This window comes from Blennius ocellaris (genome assembly GCF_963422515.1).
Source record: "Blennius ocellaris genome assembly, chromosome: 16".
Taxonomy (NCBI): Eukaryota; Metazoa; Chordata; class Actinopteri; order Blenniiformes; family Blenniidae; genus Blennius; species Blennius ocellaris.
Window position 1 is genome coordinate 3,401,499 of NC_137665.1, and position 18,510 is coordinate 3,420,008.

Genomic DNA, 18,510 nt, shown 5'->3' on the forward strand with positions numbered 1-18,510 from the left:
CAATGAGCGTCCCCGTCAGCAACATCGAAATATAAACAAAAGGGGCACCGGTCAACGACGGAGAGGAGAAGGAAAGTCTCCCGGACCACTCGGTCTTCAAATGGATATTAACAGATTAACAGACGCAAGAGCCGTTCAACAAAAGCATCAACAAACAAGGTGACGTCAAATAAACCGATTTCACCCGATGAACCCGTCACGGAGTTTCTCAATGTGATTTTATCCAGAGGGAGACTCTTCCTCTTTACTGACCGGTGAGATAAAAACCACAGGAGGAGACGGTATTAAGACACGACGCATGTGGCAAAACAAGCGTTGAAAGGAAACACGAGAGACGACTTTGACTCTGAGGCGGGAACATTTATCGTAGCATCAAACACGCGGGCCTCGCCGGCGTCCTCCCGGCTCGCCGTTCACGGTGTGAGAGCTCCTGATCGATCACAGGTAGGTGCCGGGGCTCTCGGTGCCCGCCAGGTGGAAGTAGTCCGGCAGGCCGTCCTTCTGCAGGCTGCCGCTCGTCTCCCGCCGGCGGACCTTGGTGGAGAGGGTCTTCCTCTTGTCGAAGCCCTCTTTCCCGCGCTTCAGGCTGGACATGATCATCTCGGCCAGGTCCTGCCGCAGCCGCTGGAAGTTCTCCCTGGCGCCGGGAAGACGGGAGAAGTTAAAGACCTTCCCCAATCAAAACCAGTGGAAAGTATCGGCTGCTGATTTTTAGCAGCGCTCGTACGTCCTTAATACTGTAAGGTCCAGGAACTCGTTCTTGATCGTCCCAAAAATGCTATCTAATTTAATTTAATTGTAAATATTTATGTTGTATTTTGTGTTTATATTAACAATTAGCATTTATATTGTATTTGACCAAAAAAAACGTGGTTAATTTAATACGTTTATTATGAATACAGATTTACTTCTTTGTACAGACATGTTAAACTACATATATTTGTTATATGTGTATTTCTATGTGTCTGTATGTCTAGAAAGGTGTGTGTTTGTGTGGATTGGATATATTATTTTGTATATATGTATACTCAAAGAATTTTAATTTATTCACGAGGACTTGTACACACACACACACATGTAAATAAAGCTAATAATGTAAAAAATAAAGAGGCAGTTAAAGGTTCACAGACTGTTTCCTTACTTTTTTCTTTCCGCCTTCTCTGCGCTACATGAACTATATTTGAAGTGTCTATAAGCTGTTTAATTAAATGGGCCGTGACTCACGCGGTCGGCGGCGTCGGCAGGTTGTACTGTCCTCCGGTGACGCCCGTCAACCAGTACGTCAACTCTTTGCCTTTTCCCTGTGCGGGTGAAGAAAGGCACAAACGCAGAAAAAGTTCAACCGACAACCGTCACCGAGGTTTCATTTGTTTCCTCCGGGGACGTCACGGCCCACCTTCAGGTACGTCTCCCCTCTTTGCTCGTACTCAAACTTGCAGTCTGTCCTCTGCAGGATTTTGATGGTCGACTGACTGACGTGAATCCTCAGAGCTGGAATCATGAAAAGAAAAAAGAAAAAAAAAATCACAAATACTACTTACAGTGTGCGTGTGTGTGTGTGTGTGTGTGTGTGTGTGTGTGTGTGTGTGTTCTGGGTGTGTGTGTGTGTGTGTCTTACGCAGGCCTGTCGACTCCATGCGCGAGGCAGTGTTGACCGTGTCACCGAACAAACAATACCGAGGCATTTTGTTTCCCACCACACCTGCTGCACAAGGTCCTGAAAGCACATTTTATTATTATTATCAATCATTATCTTTTTAATACGGGTATCTACAAATAACCTAAAGTGTAAACAACCTCATGTATTATCTTAAAAGTTTTCATCTTCTTCAGATTTATTAAAAAAAGACATATAAAAGTAAATACAAACTCTTTTATATTGATCGGTACTAAACCAAAGGGAAACATTTAGATTTTAAACATTTGCATTCAAAGGTTATTTATGCTACTATGACCAGTATGAGAGGTCATGATTTACACCATTACGCCACTAGATGTCAGCAGCAACACAACTCAAATACTCATTAGAAAAGAATCCTCATGTAAAAGTTCAACATGTGATATTTATCAAGAATAAAATGCTGCAAGACGTGTGCGTGATATGAACACACCCCCCCCCCCCCCCCCCCCCAACAAAATCAATGTAAAGCGGCAACATTCAACTTGTCTTAAAGCTTTATTGAAGGCGCCGTTACCTGAATGCACCCCGATACGGATCCACAGCGGGATCCCGGGCAGGTGCTGCAGTTCAAACGTCCCCACGAAGGCCAGGATGTCGAGCGCCATGCGGGCGATGTCCACCGCGTGCCGGTTCCCGTTGCGTTTGGGCAAACCTGAAGCGACCATGTAGGCGTCTCCTATCGTCTCGACCTGGGTCACAATGGAAAGACGACGTGAAGCGGCGACCGTCCCGCCACCCCCCCCCCCCCTGAGCGTGGCCGCCGGCTACCTTGTAGACGTCGTGGTGGTCGAGGATGCTGTCGAAGTTCTTGTAGATGTCGTTGAGCATGTCCACCACCTCCATCGGGGTGCTGTAGTGGCAGAGGGTGGTGAATCCCACGATGTCGCTGAAGTAGATGGTGACCTCCTCGAACAGCTCGGGCTTCACTCGGCCCGTCTCCTTCAGGGAGCGCACCACCGGGCTGGTGGGAGAGAGAGAGAGAGAGAGAGAGAGAGAGAAGGAGGGATGAACATGTGATGTCAAGAACACCACAGCAAAGATCCACATAGAAAAGCCCCTCAGATCTGAACCAGTGGAATTGTTCCTGTTCTATTATTCAGTTTTGTTTTGTTTTTGTATTGGAAAAAAAAAACCATTTGTGACGGAAAGTTAAATGTTTATAGAGTTGAATGCTTATTTTCTTGAAGAAAATTACAAACTCTGCTTCCATGGGTCAAATGAAATGATAAAAATATGGAGAAATTAAAAAAAAAAAAAAAACCTAAAAGAAAATGAAAGAAAACTCAAGAAAAAAAAAATCATGCAACTTTTTTGAGGATAGTTTCCAATATTAAAAAGGCCATAAGGAATACACAGTGCAATAAGTCCAAGTAAAGTGGAGAAATGACTTTGAACTATTTTACTACATTTTCACTCATCACTACATTTTTTGTTTCCTATGGATAGACATGTTTGGTTTTTTTAAACCGATGCACCAGTGAGCTATGTTTTTGTTGTGATGTTGGCTGAATACCATGTAAATCATGTGCATCTGAACAAGTAAATGATTTTTTTTAGACTTTGCTTTCATTGTATCTGCGGTTCGCCTGCAAAGCATCGGAGCTGGTTCACACTGTGTTTCTGCTCCCAGGTCAGCTGTGTGTGCAGACAAACCCGGGAAGCAGCATGAAGTTGAGGCGGTCCGCCCGGTCCCTCTCCGCTTTGTACAGCGACGTCCGCTCCTCCACCAGGCGCTCCAGCGTGCGGGAGTACATCTGCAGGCGGCGGATCAGGTTGTCCATGTACGTCTCGGTGGCCTGGTTGTGTAGGTCACTGCGAGTAATCAGTAAGCATCAGAAACATAACTGGCTCGGGTGTCTGGGATGAGAGGCCCGATTAGCCTGAGGATTTCAGATTAAAACAGTTGTGCAAAATAACAATAAAATAAAAAAATAAAAAAAATAAAAGCACTTAAGCTCACCTGAATATCTTTCCGATTGACGACTCTATTTTCTTAAAATCCGGCCTCCGTTCTGGATCTTCATCCCAGCAGTTTGTTATCAGCATGTACAGCTGAAGACACATGAGGCAGATCAGAGAAGTCTATCTAATTGGTCCTTTATTTTCAAATCTATTAGTTTTCTTTACCTCGATCTCCCTTTCCGACATGCTGTCCAAGTAAAGGTCGGGTCTAAAGACGCTGGAACTGGGATACTGAACTCTGTACAGCTTCTCTGAGGGGAAGAAAAAAAACCACAGTAAAACAAAGTGACTTTCAGCTTTAATATCTAATTAAATCAATCAAGCTTTGTTCAAATAACATTTTCATGCTATTTAAGCTCAATACAGTGAAAGAAAAAAGGAATTCCAAAGAACCAGAAAAGAATAATGGGAATAAAAAGTATGAGTAAAAAGTGATTATTTATATTCAAATAAAGAGCAATGGAATTTTAAAAAACACTGCTTTCGTTGTTTCATGTGCTAACTATCAGCATTTGGTTCAAATCATGTCGACTCAACAGAAGCATATTAAAAAAAAACAACACAATCCCTGATCAGACTTCCCAATCCTAATCCTCAACAAGAATTAGTTTCAGATGCTTTTATTGTGGCGATCATACAGACGCCGGTGTATCCTGAGCAGTTCGGCATTGAACGCTGTGTTTAAGGACGTCAGGTTACGAGTTTGCTTCCTTAAACCTGCGACACCGGTACATGTGTGCACGACTGGACGTCAGTTTGACTTCAGCCAGGATTTGTGCTTCGCTTCAGGAAGTTTTGTTTGAGGTTTTTATGGTGAAGGATCTTGCAAGTCGCTCCTCATAAACCCCCTGAAAAGATCTTTCGATTGCAGATTTGTGAGGCCGACCTGCTTTACTGCAGCAGTGCTGCGTGAAGAACGGAGGCCGCCTCATCACGATCTCATGGGCGATGATGGCGTAGCTGTAGACGTCTCCTTTTTGAGATATGTTGTCTTTACGGAGGTGCTCGGGGGCCGTCCACAGGTCTGAGAGGAGGGGAGAGGAGAGGGGGGGGAGGAGAGGAGAGGAGAGGAGCGGAGAGGAGAGGAGAGGAGAGGAGAGGAGAGGAGAGGAGAGGAGAGGAGAGGAGAGGAGAGGAGAGGAGAGGAGAGGACGAGCAGTTCAGGATCTTTCCCACGATGGAGGGTCAGCAGGGATGACCAGCACTCACCTCGGCCAGGCTTCATGATGGTGTGGCAGCCGAAGTCGGTGATCTTGACCACCATGCGGTTGTCGACCACACAGTTGGTGGACTTGAGGCGGCCGTGGACCTGAATGTTACTGGAGTGGAGATAAGACATTCCCTGCACAGTGACAGAAGGCAGCACTGAGTTACTGATGACTGCTGCCACACAACCTATCATGTTTCATTTAAGACGTTTCTGCAAAGATTAAAATATATTACTGGAGGAAAAATCATTTCAAGAGATTCTGGGGAAGAAAGTCACGAAGAGCCGATGAAGATTTACGGATTTGCATTATAAACCGCAGGAAATAGGATCTGTTAACTAAGTAACTTGGATTGAAAACAAATTAGCAGTACCTTCGCAATGTCATACATGACCGATATCTTAAACTCCATGTCCATGAAGGTTTCATCCGGATACGAGATCCTGTCATTGAGGATGTACTGGAAAGAAAAAAAGAGCAGAAAACAGATTAAGAGGCTCCAAGGTTGTTATTTTTTTTTATCACCATCTGCTTTTACGCGCAGAGAAGAGAACACTGAACTCTGCATCCATCTATCTCTCTCAATATCAACAACAACAAAAAAAAAGGAATCTGATAGGATGTCCTGATAGATAAGGAGAGATCAGATAAACTCATAAAGATTGCGCTCTTACCCTGAGCGAGCCCCGCTGGCAGAGCTCGAACACGCCGTACAGGCCGTACTCAAACTTCACCGTGCCGTAGAACTTGGTCAGGTTGTAATAGTCGACGCGCAGCAGCTGCAGACGTGAACGCAGGCGAGAGCGAGGTTCACCTTTCATTTCCATCTATTTCCTTCATATAAAGACTGAAGCAAAAAAACACAAAAAAACCAACGTACGGTGTTGAGCTCTATCCGCTGGCTCTCTGTGAAGTCTCCGTCTGTGTGCTTCAGCTCTTTTAAAATCACTGGCTGGGGGGGAAAAAAAAAAAACAGGGAAAAAGTTTAATATCACAATTTCCTTCATTTTTCATTCGCCTTGATGCTGATATTTAGAAACGCCGATACCTTTTTGTCGTACCGGCCCCGGTGGTTGAAGTATGTACTGTCCTTCCTCTTGTTGTCATCGATCTGTTACACAAACACAAACGTCAATGGACCTCGCTTATGTCGCACATTTTCACCGCTTCGGCGGTTTCTGGGCCCAAAGTCTCTTGAGAGAAATGTGAGAAACTCTCTCAGTAAAGCTTCATTCATATAAAACAAGGCCGCAACGCAAAGCGTCAACACAAGTAAGGAAAATAATCGTCGCGATAAAACCTCCACGTGTACATTACAGCTGTCAGTTTCATCAAAATGTCACACCGGACCAGTAAAATACTGCTGTAATAACCTTTAAATGTAAACTTTACATGGTATACGTGATGAAAATGTATATATTTTCCACAAAAAACAAACGATTCCAATGGAAAATGGCTACAATCTCAACATAAAGCCTACCTTCAGCGACACCTCCTTCTCGTCCAGAGGACCGATCAGATGCGGTTCAATGTGCGACCACTTCTTCTGCACGAGACGCTCTTTTCTGTTCTGCCTGGCGACGTCCAGTACAAGCAGTAAATCACACAGTAGACATAAGGAACTTGTTCTGCTTATAGGCTTTTCACAGCACCTCTTATTTCCTGTAATGTTGTTACAAAAATAAATACATAGATGATTTTTGAAACTCTTGTATTTAGCGGCCATATTTGTAACACTTATCTTTAGGTAAAACACTAACCTGCACAGGTCCAAGTGTTTTTTCTTATTTGTGGTTTACAGCATCTTTTATTATGAATCTTGGTGCCGAGGGAGTTAATAATGTTATTTTGTCCCGTTCAATTAAGCGACTCGCGTCGGTTGCTTACCTGTAGAAAATGAGCGCGATGGCCGTCACCACCACCACGCTGACGCTCAGAACGATCACGATCACCTCCTGCGTGTCAATACCTGCCGCCGCACACAGAGACAGAGTTACAGGCACACATTTTGAACTTTCAACAGCAATTTCTTTCCTCACGAAGAGTAAAGCGCTCCTCACCTTTGGCGAGAATCTTCGGCTTGTCCAGGGGGAGGTTGCCTCCTTTCCAAGGCAGGGAAGGGTTTGAGTTCACCTTGTGGCTTTTATCTTTTGACGTGTCATAAACCAGCAGGGTTTCATACTGAAGGCAGACAAGAGGACGTTCGGTTCAAAAGCAGCTTTTGCGCCGAACTGTAATATGCGTCAAAGCGACGGTGGTCTCACCTGGCCGTTCAACGTTGACGTGTAAATCAAAGACAAGTTCACTTCTCGGTCACCGTTCTTGTCGAGCACATAGTGGCCTCCCATTCCTGATCGCAGCAAAACACAGAAACACAAAACAATGGGGGGGAGGGGGGGGGGGGGGGGGGGTTATTTGGCTATCATTTCCTGCAAACGCTAAAAAAGATTATTTTGGATTGAGTCCAAGAATTCCCATGAAACATTGACAAAATACAGTTAGATTACTTTCTTGAATAATAAGTAATAAATTGTAGCTGCTAAAACATGAGAAAACTGAAAGGTTAAAGCTATAAACTGGTGGAATATCCTGGATTAATCCAAGCACACCTCGCAGCATCACTTCCTTCAACGGGAGCAAGCTTGCGACCAAACGTTTGCTGGTTTGAATCCCAGCGAGTTACATAATTCACTCCGGCGAGTCAAACTTTGTTGCAACTTCAGGAGCATTTTAAAGTTTGATCAGACACAGAAACACTCAAACACACAATTATCAAGTCATGTATTTGGATTGTGGGAGGAAGGGAGAGCGTGGAAACCAGAATCCAACGCGTTGCTTAAATCTCTACTTAAATGTCTATTTATAGAGCAATTTTTAACACAAAACGTAGCACAAAATTCTTTACATGTTAAAAACGGAGCCCCCGCCATCCTCCCACAGCTTCCTCATTTATTATTTCTCACTTTAGGAATAATGGAAAGGTCGGGGCTGGAGGTCACAAGCGTTCATAAGATACAAGTCCAACAGACACTAACAGCCACTATTGCATTTAAAAAAGATTAAAAGGACCTTAAAAATGTAATGTTGAAATACAAAAGGGAGATTTTTATTTATATCTTCTCCAATTAGACCAACAGTTTCCAGGAGTGACGCCAGGGTGAAATCATTTAACAAGTTCTTGATTTGTTATATTGACGTCTACCTTTGTGTGAAATTGTCTTGAATTTGTACCAAACAGAGCCAACGGGAATATTCCTAAAGCCATTTCCTCCGTGCGTTGTTTGTGTTTAGAGCTTTCGTCAAAATCGCAAAATGTTCTGAAAAGTTGTGCGCCGACCTTCAAAGGTGACGTTTGCAAACGGGTGTCCCGCCGCCGTCTGGTTGAAGAACACGCCGTTGTGCTTCCGGCTGAGCCTCCTCTCTCTGAGCACTTTACCGAACAGCAGAGCTCCGTCGTGATATCCGGCCACGTAGTCGTTTATCTGAGGAGCGCATCAAAACACACGATTTGCCTCGTGCTTGTTTATCCTGGAGGCAAACCCACCTAACCCCACTTATAATAATGTAACGATGACTGCTAACCACTGCCCTCAATGACGTTGAGGATATATCAAATACATGTCAATAATAATATGTTTTATCAATCAAGTGATATAATCATTTAAAAAAAATTACAATACTAAAATACTAAAATGACAAACAAAAGTATTGAAAACTGAACACATTTGAATGTGAATCGAAGCAAAGGACTAAAAAGGCCAAGCAGCAAATCAGTGCTGTATCATGAGCCGCTATCTGCTCACCGTGTCGTTGTAGGAAGAGTGGTATCTCAGGGTCTTGTATTTCCTCTGAGGCAGAGTGACCACCAGGACGTCCTGCATGCTTTCAGGCGACGTGGTGTTGTCATAATACTCCGTGCTGAATGAAAAGGAAAAATTGCTGTGTCATTTTTTATTTTTTAAGCTCAAAGCCACACATTACTATGTTTTTTGCTGCCACAGCCTTTTGTCACAAACCAAACCGTGTGAAAAATAGAAGTGACTGATGGAAAACAATAAAGGACATTATTCAGTTGTCATAGAAACTGCTCGTTGTCCTTTAGAAATAGCTAATTACTACTTTTACGTCTGTTGGCCTCAGTCTGTGGGTGATGGAATCTGGAAAACTATCCTGACTTTTCATGGCCTTTGCGTGATTAAGGCTGACAGACAGCCATCTTGACTTCTGTTGGCCTTTGCCGACTAACTAATTGAACAGCAGCAGAAGCAAGTAGGACTCTTATTTTATCTTGTATGTTTGTTTGAGGGTCAAAAACAAATTAATCATTTGGAATCTCATAAAGGATCTTAAAAAAAATGTGTTTCATGGCTTGTTTTGAAAAATCTTCTGAACTGCGTTTACTATTAACAAAAGATATTATTCATTCATCCAGATTATTTGCAATACAATCCATTATTTAGCAGGCAGTTGTTCTTTTTTTTTTTAATATCAATTGATAGCATCCGTTCTACATTTACCTCACATCTCTCACAGGTTTCCTGTTTCTGTGTCTCGCGATGCAACGCGTCGTGGAAACAATGCGAGTCAACAGGAGAAACGTTGTGGCCAAACTTACTTGTAAAGATCGAGGAGAATGAACATGGTGTCTTCATGAATCGTGTCCACCTTCTCCTTTATGGAGACAATGTCTCGGACACCCCCGCATATAATAAAAACTGAAGGACATCAAACGTTCACGTCAAATGGAAGGAAAATTCTTGAGCAGCAGTTCTCTTTTTTTTTTTTCTTTCTTTCTTTTTAGCAATAATGAATCATGAAAAAGTACTTTGACCAACTTTGATCATCCAAAAGTTGGTAACTGTTTCTGTCTTGACGGACGCGGCGAACAAACTGAAATCTGTGTTATATGGAACAAAGTGAGGCCGATACCCACTGTTGCTGTGTCGTGTTGGAGACTCCAGGGCTTTGAGCAGGTCAGCCTCCGTGCTCAGCATCTCTCTCTTTGTTCCCGAGGCAAATAAGTGAGAAGCTGCTTCCAAAGCGTTGATGTACCTGCGGACAAAGCGGGAATTTTTAAATGTGGCTTGATGGCAGGATGGAGCTCCTCGACGCCAATCGCCGCTCACCAGAAACAGTCTTCAGTGTAATTGTTGGCCATTTTGTAGACGTAGACGTGCTTCCAGCTCTCCTTGAAGGGCAGAATTTCATTCATGAAGTTGAGGAAAAACTCGGAGATCTTTCTCGCCGGCGGGAGGATCCGGGTCAGTTTGGGCTTAAAGTCACACGCGAGGCCGAAGCTCCCGGCAGAGATGATGGGTATGGTCAGACTGAAGCCGACCTCCTGGCTGGGACACACCGCAGGGGGCCAAGGTGTCAAAGGAAGGTCAGTCGCTTTACATTTGATGTCAGTAAGAAACTGAATCGTACTCACTCGACCAACTGGAACGTTGCAAAAGTGCAAGAGGGACCCAGCATGACGCATCCCAGTTCCTTGTCTTTCTGCAGAAGGTCGCATCAAGACACGCATTTACCTCCAGGACATTGACTTCGTGTGGCACATTGACCTTCGCGCCCACGATTAATATCTCTGTAATATTCACTTCACTCACGTGGAGCCTCTTGAGTATCATCACCCCCTCGCAGGTGCTGCTATCGCAGCCCTGCCGGACGTACCCGGTGGTGGTGAAGCCGTTGTAGTTGGCCCTCAGTGTGAAATCTAAACCTTTAGCCACGGAAACAAATAGGAAGATAAGAGTCATTAATATCAGAACTGAACTCGTTGGGTTGTTCAGATTAGATTAGAGGGACCGTGTCACCTGCAGAGCAAACATCTGGCTTCAATTACTCGAGGAAACGCTCGGTATCAGTATCCCAAAAAACTTTGGACAAAGGATAACGAGATACACAGATTATAGACCTTTCTGCAAAGTGATCGCAGACAAGAAATGAATACAGGTAATACAGGTATCTTGTTGCCTTAAGTTGCTTTATATGGCTAAAACGTTGTTTATTTTTAGCATTTTAAATCAAAGTGTTTCCAAAACATAATCCATTGTTAATAAAGGTTTATCACATGGCATGGTGAATGGAAACACGTGTTTATCTCAGCTTTTTGGCCTTAAACGCTTCATAATAACACTTTTAAATGAGAATTTGGGGGACTTTAATTAGGATATAGATCAGTTAAAAGTTTCATTTTAAATATATGTGACGTAGCAAACCTCTCCAAAAGTTTGAGCTGCAAGGTTTTTGACCTGCAAGTCAACCGCTAATTTAACATTTAGCAATGTTACTTATGTGCTTCATGACAATCAGCTGAAATGAGTTCCCAACAAGTCCAAATATTATTAAACACGAGTAACAGAGATGGCAAAAAAAAACAAACATCTAACAAGAAACACTTGCAGCAACCAGACATCTGCCTCTATTGGTTGGGCTTAATAAAAAGTGATAAGAAACATAAGGAAATTGCAATAAGCAATATAATGAAGCCAATATATCAAAAGGAAAAGAGAGATATTAATGACTGTTAAACCCCGGTTTTATTAAAGGGTGTCATTCATTTACTCCATTTATGTATTGAGGATTGATTGAACATTGATCCACTCATTTTCCACTCGATCCACAATTCGCTCAAGGGGCGATTAAATTTACTGAGAAGGGCAAAGAACGAGATCATCGGAATGACATGTCACGCCTGTTAAAACCATTGTCGACTATATTCTGAGTCCAGGCACGACCAAAAACCTACATTTGTGGATGAAATCCATATTTTCCATTGTGTCCATTACAGGAAGTAACCAAAAAAATGTTTTAATTCAATATTCTGTCTACATTGTGGAACACACCGTACCCGCCCACACTCTGCATAAAAAAAGTAAGCACAGAATTATAAACCCAGATTGCTCTTCTATTGTGCTTCCCCCTTTTTTTTTTTATTACATTTGAACTGATATGCTTTCATTTAATTGACTGAGAATTGTGTTTTCAAAGCTCCCGCTGAGCTTCCTCACCAGCGACGTTAGGCTGTACTTCCAATTTGTGTGTGTAAAAGACCAACTTTACTCTCATCCCTTCCCTCTTGGTGTCATTTTTTTTTTTAATTTTTTTTTTGTTTTCACATTTCGGGACTATTCATCCATACCGGCCTCCTCATTCGCCAGCCTGTCCTCCTCGATGGCCCGCTCCACAGCCGCCTGAACGAACGGCCGACTCCATTCGTAGGCGTCTTCCTCCAGCAGCACCACGTTCAGCGTGTAGTCGCGGGCGGTTATGATGCAGTCGTCCAGCATGTCGTGGGCGACCGCCGCCGCGATCAACACTCCCAGGTAAGACAGGCCGTAGCAGCCGTGCATCCTGATTCCTGCCGTCGTCCGGGTCCTCTCAGATTCCTGGGCCTGCTCCTCACTTCCTACATGTCAATTACCAAACCAAGGCCTTTTCTTTTTTTTTTTTCCTTCCTTTTTTATGTGTGTCCACAAGAATAAATCCTCCCCAGAGACGACATAAGTCCAAAACGAGAAGTGAGCTCAGGCTCTCCGGGAAGAAGTCCACCGTCCAGACGTGACGATTAAAAAACAAAAAAATGCTTTGCGGGGAGACCGCGACTCCAAACCGCTTCCGAAAGTTCCAAAAGAAAGAGGGCAGAAATGACAGGTTTGACTGCGTTTAGTTGGAGCCTGGGATCAATAAACCTCCACCTTGGGACAGGCGGGCCTCGCCGACGTCTATGTGTTAATGAACAACTGTGGAGGGAGGGAGGGAGGGAGGGAGGGAGGACAGGGCAGAGAGAAAACTCCCACACTGGCGCCTCACCTAGAAGCTCACACTTGGTCGTGTTTGTAAACAAGCCCCTGTACAACTTATTTCACGCCGTCCGCATTCCGCTCGGTCCAGTTTTTTGCGTCACTCCGGATGTAAAGGTCAGAATTAAAAACGGGCCCTCGTATTCATTTAAGACCAGATTTACATTAAACCTAGCTACACTCTGAGGATTAAAAGAAAAAAAAAAAAATCTACAGATTAACAACACAGATCACACTTTCTCACCTGTTTCCAACTCATTGTGTAAGAAAAAGACAAAGGGGGGGGGGGGTGTGTGCCGATGGGGGCAAAGGTCACCGCCGGGCTGTAAAAGCGAAGGCTTGTGCAGAGCTGATAAACATCGCGGGCTATAAAAGCAGGGTGGATTAAGTCTATAAAAGTCTTGACCAAACCGCTCGTAAACTAGTGTCAGCAGCTTTAATCTTCACAATCGCGCACTGAAAACAACGTTAAACCGGGTTTCGGCTGTTCGAGGGCCACAGGAGCCAAACAGGGTTTCACAGTTCAAGGGGAATCTTTCTTAACTAAAGCAACTTGGGGATTAACGTGTTTGTCTCCGCGCGAAGAACGTTTTGTCACTGTGACCTCATAAAACCGGCCGTCACATAAAAAAAAAAAAAAAACTTTGAGATTAAAGATTTATGTTGCCGAATTATCATCATATTTACCAAACGTTTCGGCACATAATCCACAATGCTTGTTCTGTGTTATATTTTATTCACAACCCGTTTAGGACGAGATCCAAAACGATTCTAGTTATACGTAGTTGTATTTTCTCAGTGACACCAGAACGCCTCAAACACACATCTTCCTTGTGTCAACAGGTAAGATGACGAATTGAAATGAAGGAGCAGGAATGAAGAAAATCACAAGCAATTATTTTATAAATTTCACTTATTTTTGTCTCCAAAAACTATTTCAGTGAATTGATTCCTGTCATATTTACCCAGAAGCCCCCTGTTGCCGTGGTCGTTTGCTGTTTTTGTGCTCAGAATCATATTCCACCTTTTTTTTTTTTTTTTTTAGATGCACCCGTATCATTTGTTCATAATTGTAACAGAGAAGCAAAGATTTAGACATTTTCTTTTTTTCATGAAATCATTAAAACAAACTTTAATAACAGGTGAGAGTCCACACTCATCACCACCACCGTGTTACGCCGTGCCCTCATTAAGCAAACAGGAAAAAAATACACAAACCCCACATCAGGGTCTGTGTTTGATATTTCCTGTACATCAAACTGCTTCCTGTCCGGACACCAGCCCACGGAGTCATAAACACCTTAAAACAAACACTCACGTCTGACGGTGTAAAAAGCCCCGGTTGTCATTTAGCACCATTACACTTTACACCGTTTCACACCTGGAATATCACCAAGGGGAGGAAACGGTGACGTTAAAAAGGAACAAGCCTCGGTAGTTTTTTCGCCTCGTCCCGCTTGTTTGAGAACAACTGGACGCCATCAGACGTACTTGTTGGTTGATAGTCTTAAGAAAATGGCTCTGGAGTCCCCGGGGTGAGATAAGAGGGCAGATCTAACAGGGGACTTCATTATGTGCACTGCTACACACTATAGAATAGACTAGAGAAAACTAAAACATATATAACAGGTGGATTAACAACACCATACATAGCCAAAACAATAACATTTAGTTTTATCATGTTTGATAAGATTGTCTGTTTTTCAAGGATCGGTAAAATAACCATGAAATATAAAAGAGATCATTTAAACAAAAAGTACGATTAAATAGGATCCAGAAAACCCCGACAATGAAAACATAAAGAGTCGTGGATAAAAACACAATTTTTGCAGCTGAAATGTTCTGAACAAAATTCTCGTTTTAATTCAACGCTCGTTGAACAGTGAACTGAACACTTGCTATTGACACTGCAATTACATGGAGGTGAAAAGTAACTAATACTTTCACCTGCTCCGGTGCCCCATCACCCTGAAACACACAAAGCTTTATTAATAAATTCGTTTATATCGATATTTAGGGATGGACAAATGAATAGTCGTTGTACTTGAGTATAGATTTTCTGTTCTATTTCCACGTCCGCACATTGACCGTAAATTCTGGAGTACAAGTCGCACCTGAGTATAAGTCCTATCTTTCAAAAGCTGGATCAAGAAGAGAAAAATATTTTGTAGCCTTAGTAGTAAGTAATGGACTTTTTATGTGGTGCTTTGGTGTCATACAGCGACACCTTGTGGTTGCAGATGGTAGCTACCTATAGATGCAATATACAGTGCATAAATTAATTAATTAATAAATTAACCACCCTCTCACCCTTGTCTGTGTCATTCTCCAGCTCGGGTCTTCTACTCGTGAAAAAAACACAATTTTTCAAAGCGACGACAAATAAAATATTCCAACCAACATATTTGTCTCTTTACTTGTCTGTGCATCTCCACATAGTTTTTATAGAGTTGTAATGATTCAAAAATGTGAAAAAAAAAATGGTTACAGTCTTACCTCTTCCTGTCACCGTGTCACGTGCGGCTTTACTTCCTGTATTGGCCGCTCAAACAAAACCCCGTAACTCAATTCAAACCCTGATTTCCGAGGACGGAAACGTATCCCGCAATGTTTCCAAAAGATTATAAAGGCGAAAAAAATCCAAAGGGAAAGTGTCAGAGGCACAAACGTGGTTTGTTGTGGGGCAACACTGTAGAGGATATTTAATTTTCTCTTTCATGTTTTATTTATGGGTTTTTTAGCGACACCCGATTCTAGTTTTTGTTCGCTTTGTCGTCTTGGGTCTTTTTTTCCACTTGTATAAAGCAACATTTGGACCTCATGACACACTTTACTTGTATATAATAAGTTATTTCAAAAGCACAAGTTAAATGGAGTTAGTGTTTCGTCACTGTGGTTACATCACCGTCGCTCATCTACATAATGTATCAAGAGCCAGACTGGAGTGACGGCGAGTCACAAATAACACCAACAATGTCTGTTACTGTTTTAAATCTGTTTTAAAAAAAAATCCTGATGACTTGGAAAAGACACAAATATAAATGCCATTCATTATTTGAGGGAATAAAAAACAAAACAAAAGGTGACATCTCCAGGCAACGAAAGCCTCCGTCAGTGGTAACGTGTGACGAAGTGGGACGTTTTGCGGCAGGTTGACATGTTTAATACCGGCGCCATAAATCACGCTACAATAAATCGCGTTTTATCTCCTCGCCGCAACCATAAATCATTTGTGCGAGAACCAGGGCTTGAAAACAAGAGATAATGTGTGAGCAGAAAGCAGAGTGACCCCCCCCCCCTCTATGGCATACATGTGATAGAGATGTAGGTTAATGTGTGTTTGTCTGACTCTCCATCAGCGACAAAAAACCCACAAAAAACTGGGAGAACGTCGACGTGCCGGAGTTGTTACTGACCTGGCGACTGACACGGCGAAGGAAGGAGTCCGACAGAGGCCAAATGCCGAATAATCATCGACAGAGTAATCATTAGCCTCTGAACAATTTCTAACATAAGTCTTTATCTGCCGTGTTGACTCTGAACCGCTCAGTATCTGCTTCCACACCGGCTTCACTGTTTGTTTTTGTCTTAACGCCCCATAGAGCTTTGGCCGCGTAGATATGTTACATCGCTGCTTGATGTATTGAATAGTTATGTAATTCCATTCCTCCAGATCGTTTCCATATTCTACGTCTGATGTTTTACTGTCATCAGAACGTTTATAGAGTTTCTATATTTTTAGATTTATTCTCAAAAAAGCCAGGATTTCTGTTCAGCTTAACTCATCTTGTTAAACCTCTCTGGTGTCATTGGTAGATTCAGTCATTTCATGAATTACAGCCTTATATGCAGGATTACCACATGTTGTACTCCCACGTTTTGACTTTCAGGTTTTCACGTAGGTTTTATGCAGAAGTGACAAGTTATAGTCGCTTTTTTCCCCCCATGTGTTTTACCTGTTCCGGATCATCAGTGCAGTCTAAACACTCTATAAGAGCTCATCAGCACTGTAGCTGTCTGCCCTCTGGTGGCTGATATTGTGAAGTGAAAATGAGACGCTGCAGATTAAAATATATATATATAATTAAATACCAATTAAAGCCATTTGTGTATACGACATCTAACACTAGTAATAATTGTTTGTTTTTTTGCCAATTAAGACAAAAGCATAAACTCAAAAATGCAAAAATGTATTATTGCCCATGATCTCACAATTAAAAATATTTATTTTTTTTCAAAGTCAACCCTTATTTATTATGTGAATAATCCTCCATGCTGTCAGACATAATTAATGCAGTATATTATCCTTAAGGATGCTCTGATTGTGGCTCATGTTTCTGCTTTCCACCTTCCTGAAATAAATCTAAGTCTCATGGAATACTTTTTCAGTGAAAAGTGCTGCTTTCAGCAGCTGAACATGAAATGCTGTGCTGTTAACAAATTCATGCCAGAAAACCATATTGACCTGCATCACTACACATTTTTGTGGGTAAACTATAATAACGCAGGATTATTATAGAGTATAAAATAACGTAGCAGTTACATAACAACACTGCTGGTTATATATTCGAATTTCCCTCAGGGTTTTATTCAGCGCTCTACCCTATTTTTCTTCTACATGCTCCATTTTGTTTAGAAAACATGATGCTGTTCGGCAGCTCACAGGTAAATCTACCAGCCTCTAAACCCCAAAGTACTGAAACATACAACCATGCATATCAACTTCTGTATCTCAAACAAGATGAATCATGAATCCATGTTGCTTCATCAGTCTGTTGCTTGAGTGTTACACAAGTTCTTATCTTTGGCGTTTCACAACGGGCTGGGTTATTGCAATCCACAACGCTGCAACTCGTGTTTCAGAGGACATTTCGTTCAAAACGATGCACATCACTCCTGTCCCGGCTTCGTTTATTGTATCGCCGCATACGCAACGACTGATTTCGAGATTGATTTCACTCCCTGCCTGTTGTTCGATCGAATCTTTCTGACCTGCTGAACCTCGGGTCAGGCCGTGGTCACTCAGGTCCGCTGATCACCTCCCTGAAGGCTTGAGGATGAGACACGTGGTTAGTTGTGCTTTTGCAGACGTAAGATGTCATTACTAAAGCAGACCCGGGCATCACAAGTCCTCACGTTCTGCTTGACCAGCCCTCAGGGTGACACTGGGCAATTCTGAATAGAATTAAAATCTACTGCTATTATTGGCTTTATTTCGTCTAAAGTAGTCACATTTTTCCATGGTATTGGTCATTATTAGATGATTGGTTGGGTCTAACGTCTTGGCGAACAGAAGATGTTATTTATACCTCACAAACCTGGTGCTTTAAAGTGGAAAGAAAGACAGTTGTTGTTTTTTTCTTAAGAAAAAGACACACATTTAGAAAAAAAATGTAATCGTGATTTCCAAACAAAGACTGAAACTCTGAGAAAAAGAGACGCACAGCAACAATAACTCTTACACACCATGTAAAAAAAATATCAAATGATCCTTCTTATGAAAGAAAACTCAAGTCAAATGATATCCCAACTCCAATAGTAGTTCTAATTTTTCTTGTGGCCCTTTTGGAAAATGAGTTGCTCACCTGGTCACAGCCACATGTTTAGATCTGCACGGCATTGTGGGACCTCTCTGGAATAATAAAACATGTAGATTAATAGTTATTATATAGTGGAGCAACAGTAACATTCACTAAAGAGTAATGCTTAAAGGCCCAAAACAACTAAGAAAGACAGTCAAAAAAGTCAAAAAAGTCAGTGGTTGTTAATTGTAGAGAATACAACATAAACTAGTCGTCTGCTCTTTGTAGACTCGGCAGTTAATCCCACAATGACATCAAATTCTTCTTACTCA

The 18,510-nt window shown here is 42.3% G+C and overlaps 1 protein-coding gene across 1 annotated transcript; it reads right to left on the reverse strand.

The window, feature by feature from the left end:
* Positions 1–438: 438 nt before the first annotated feature.
* On the reverse strand, positions 439–12,206 carry gucy2ca (guanylate cyclase 2Ca; the record flags this gene model as incomplete). Its single annotated transcript, XM_080511875.1, has 26 exons — positions 439–637; positions 1,225–1,301; positions 1,397–1,491; positions 1,619–1,717; positions 2,196–2,370; positions 2,450–2,642; positions 3,335–3,493; positions 3,642–3,733; positions 3,809–3,894; positions 4,530–4,667; positions 4,853–4,985; positions 5,225–5,311; positions 5,526–5,630; positions 5,732–5,803; positions 5,900–5,962; positions 6,332–6,425; positions 6,739–6,820; positions 6,912–7,032; positions 7,116–7,201; positions 8,189–8,333; positions 8,655–8,769; positions 9,781–9,903; positions 9,978–10,196; positions 10,283–10,350; positions 10,461–10,573; positions 11,996–12,206. 26 exons carry the CDS (start codon positions 12,204–12,206, stop codon positions 439–441), a joined length of 3,150 nt encoding a protein of 1,049 aa, XP_080368001.1.
* Positions 12,207–18,510: the final 6,304 nt, after the last annotated feature.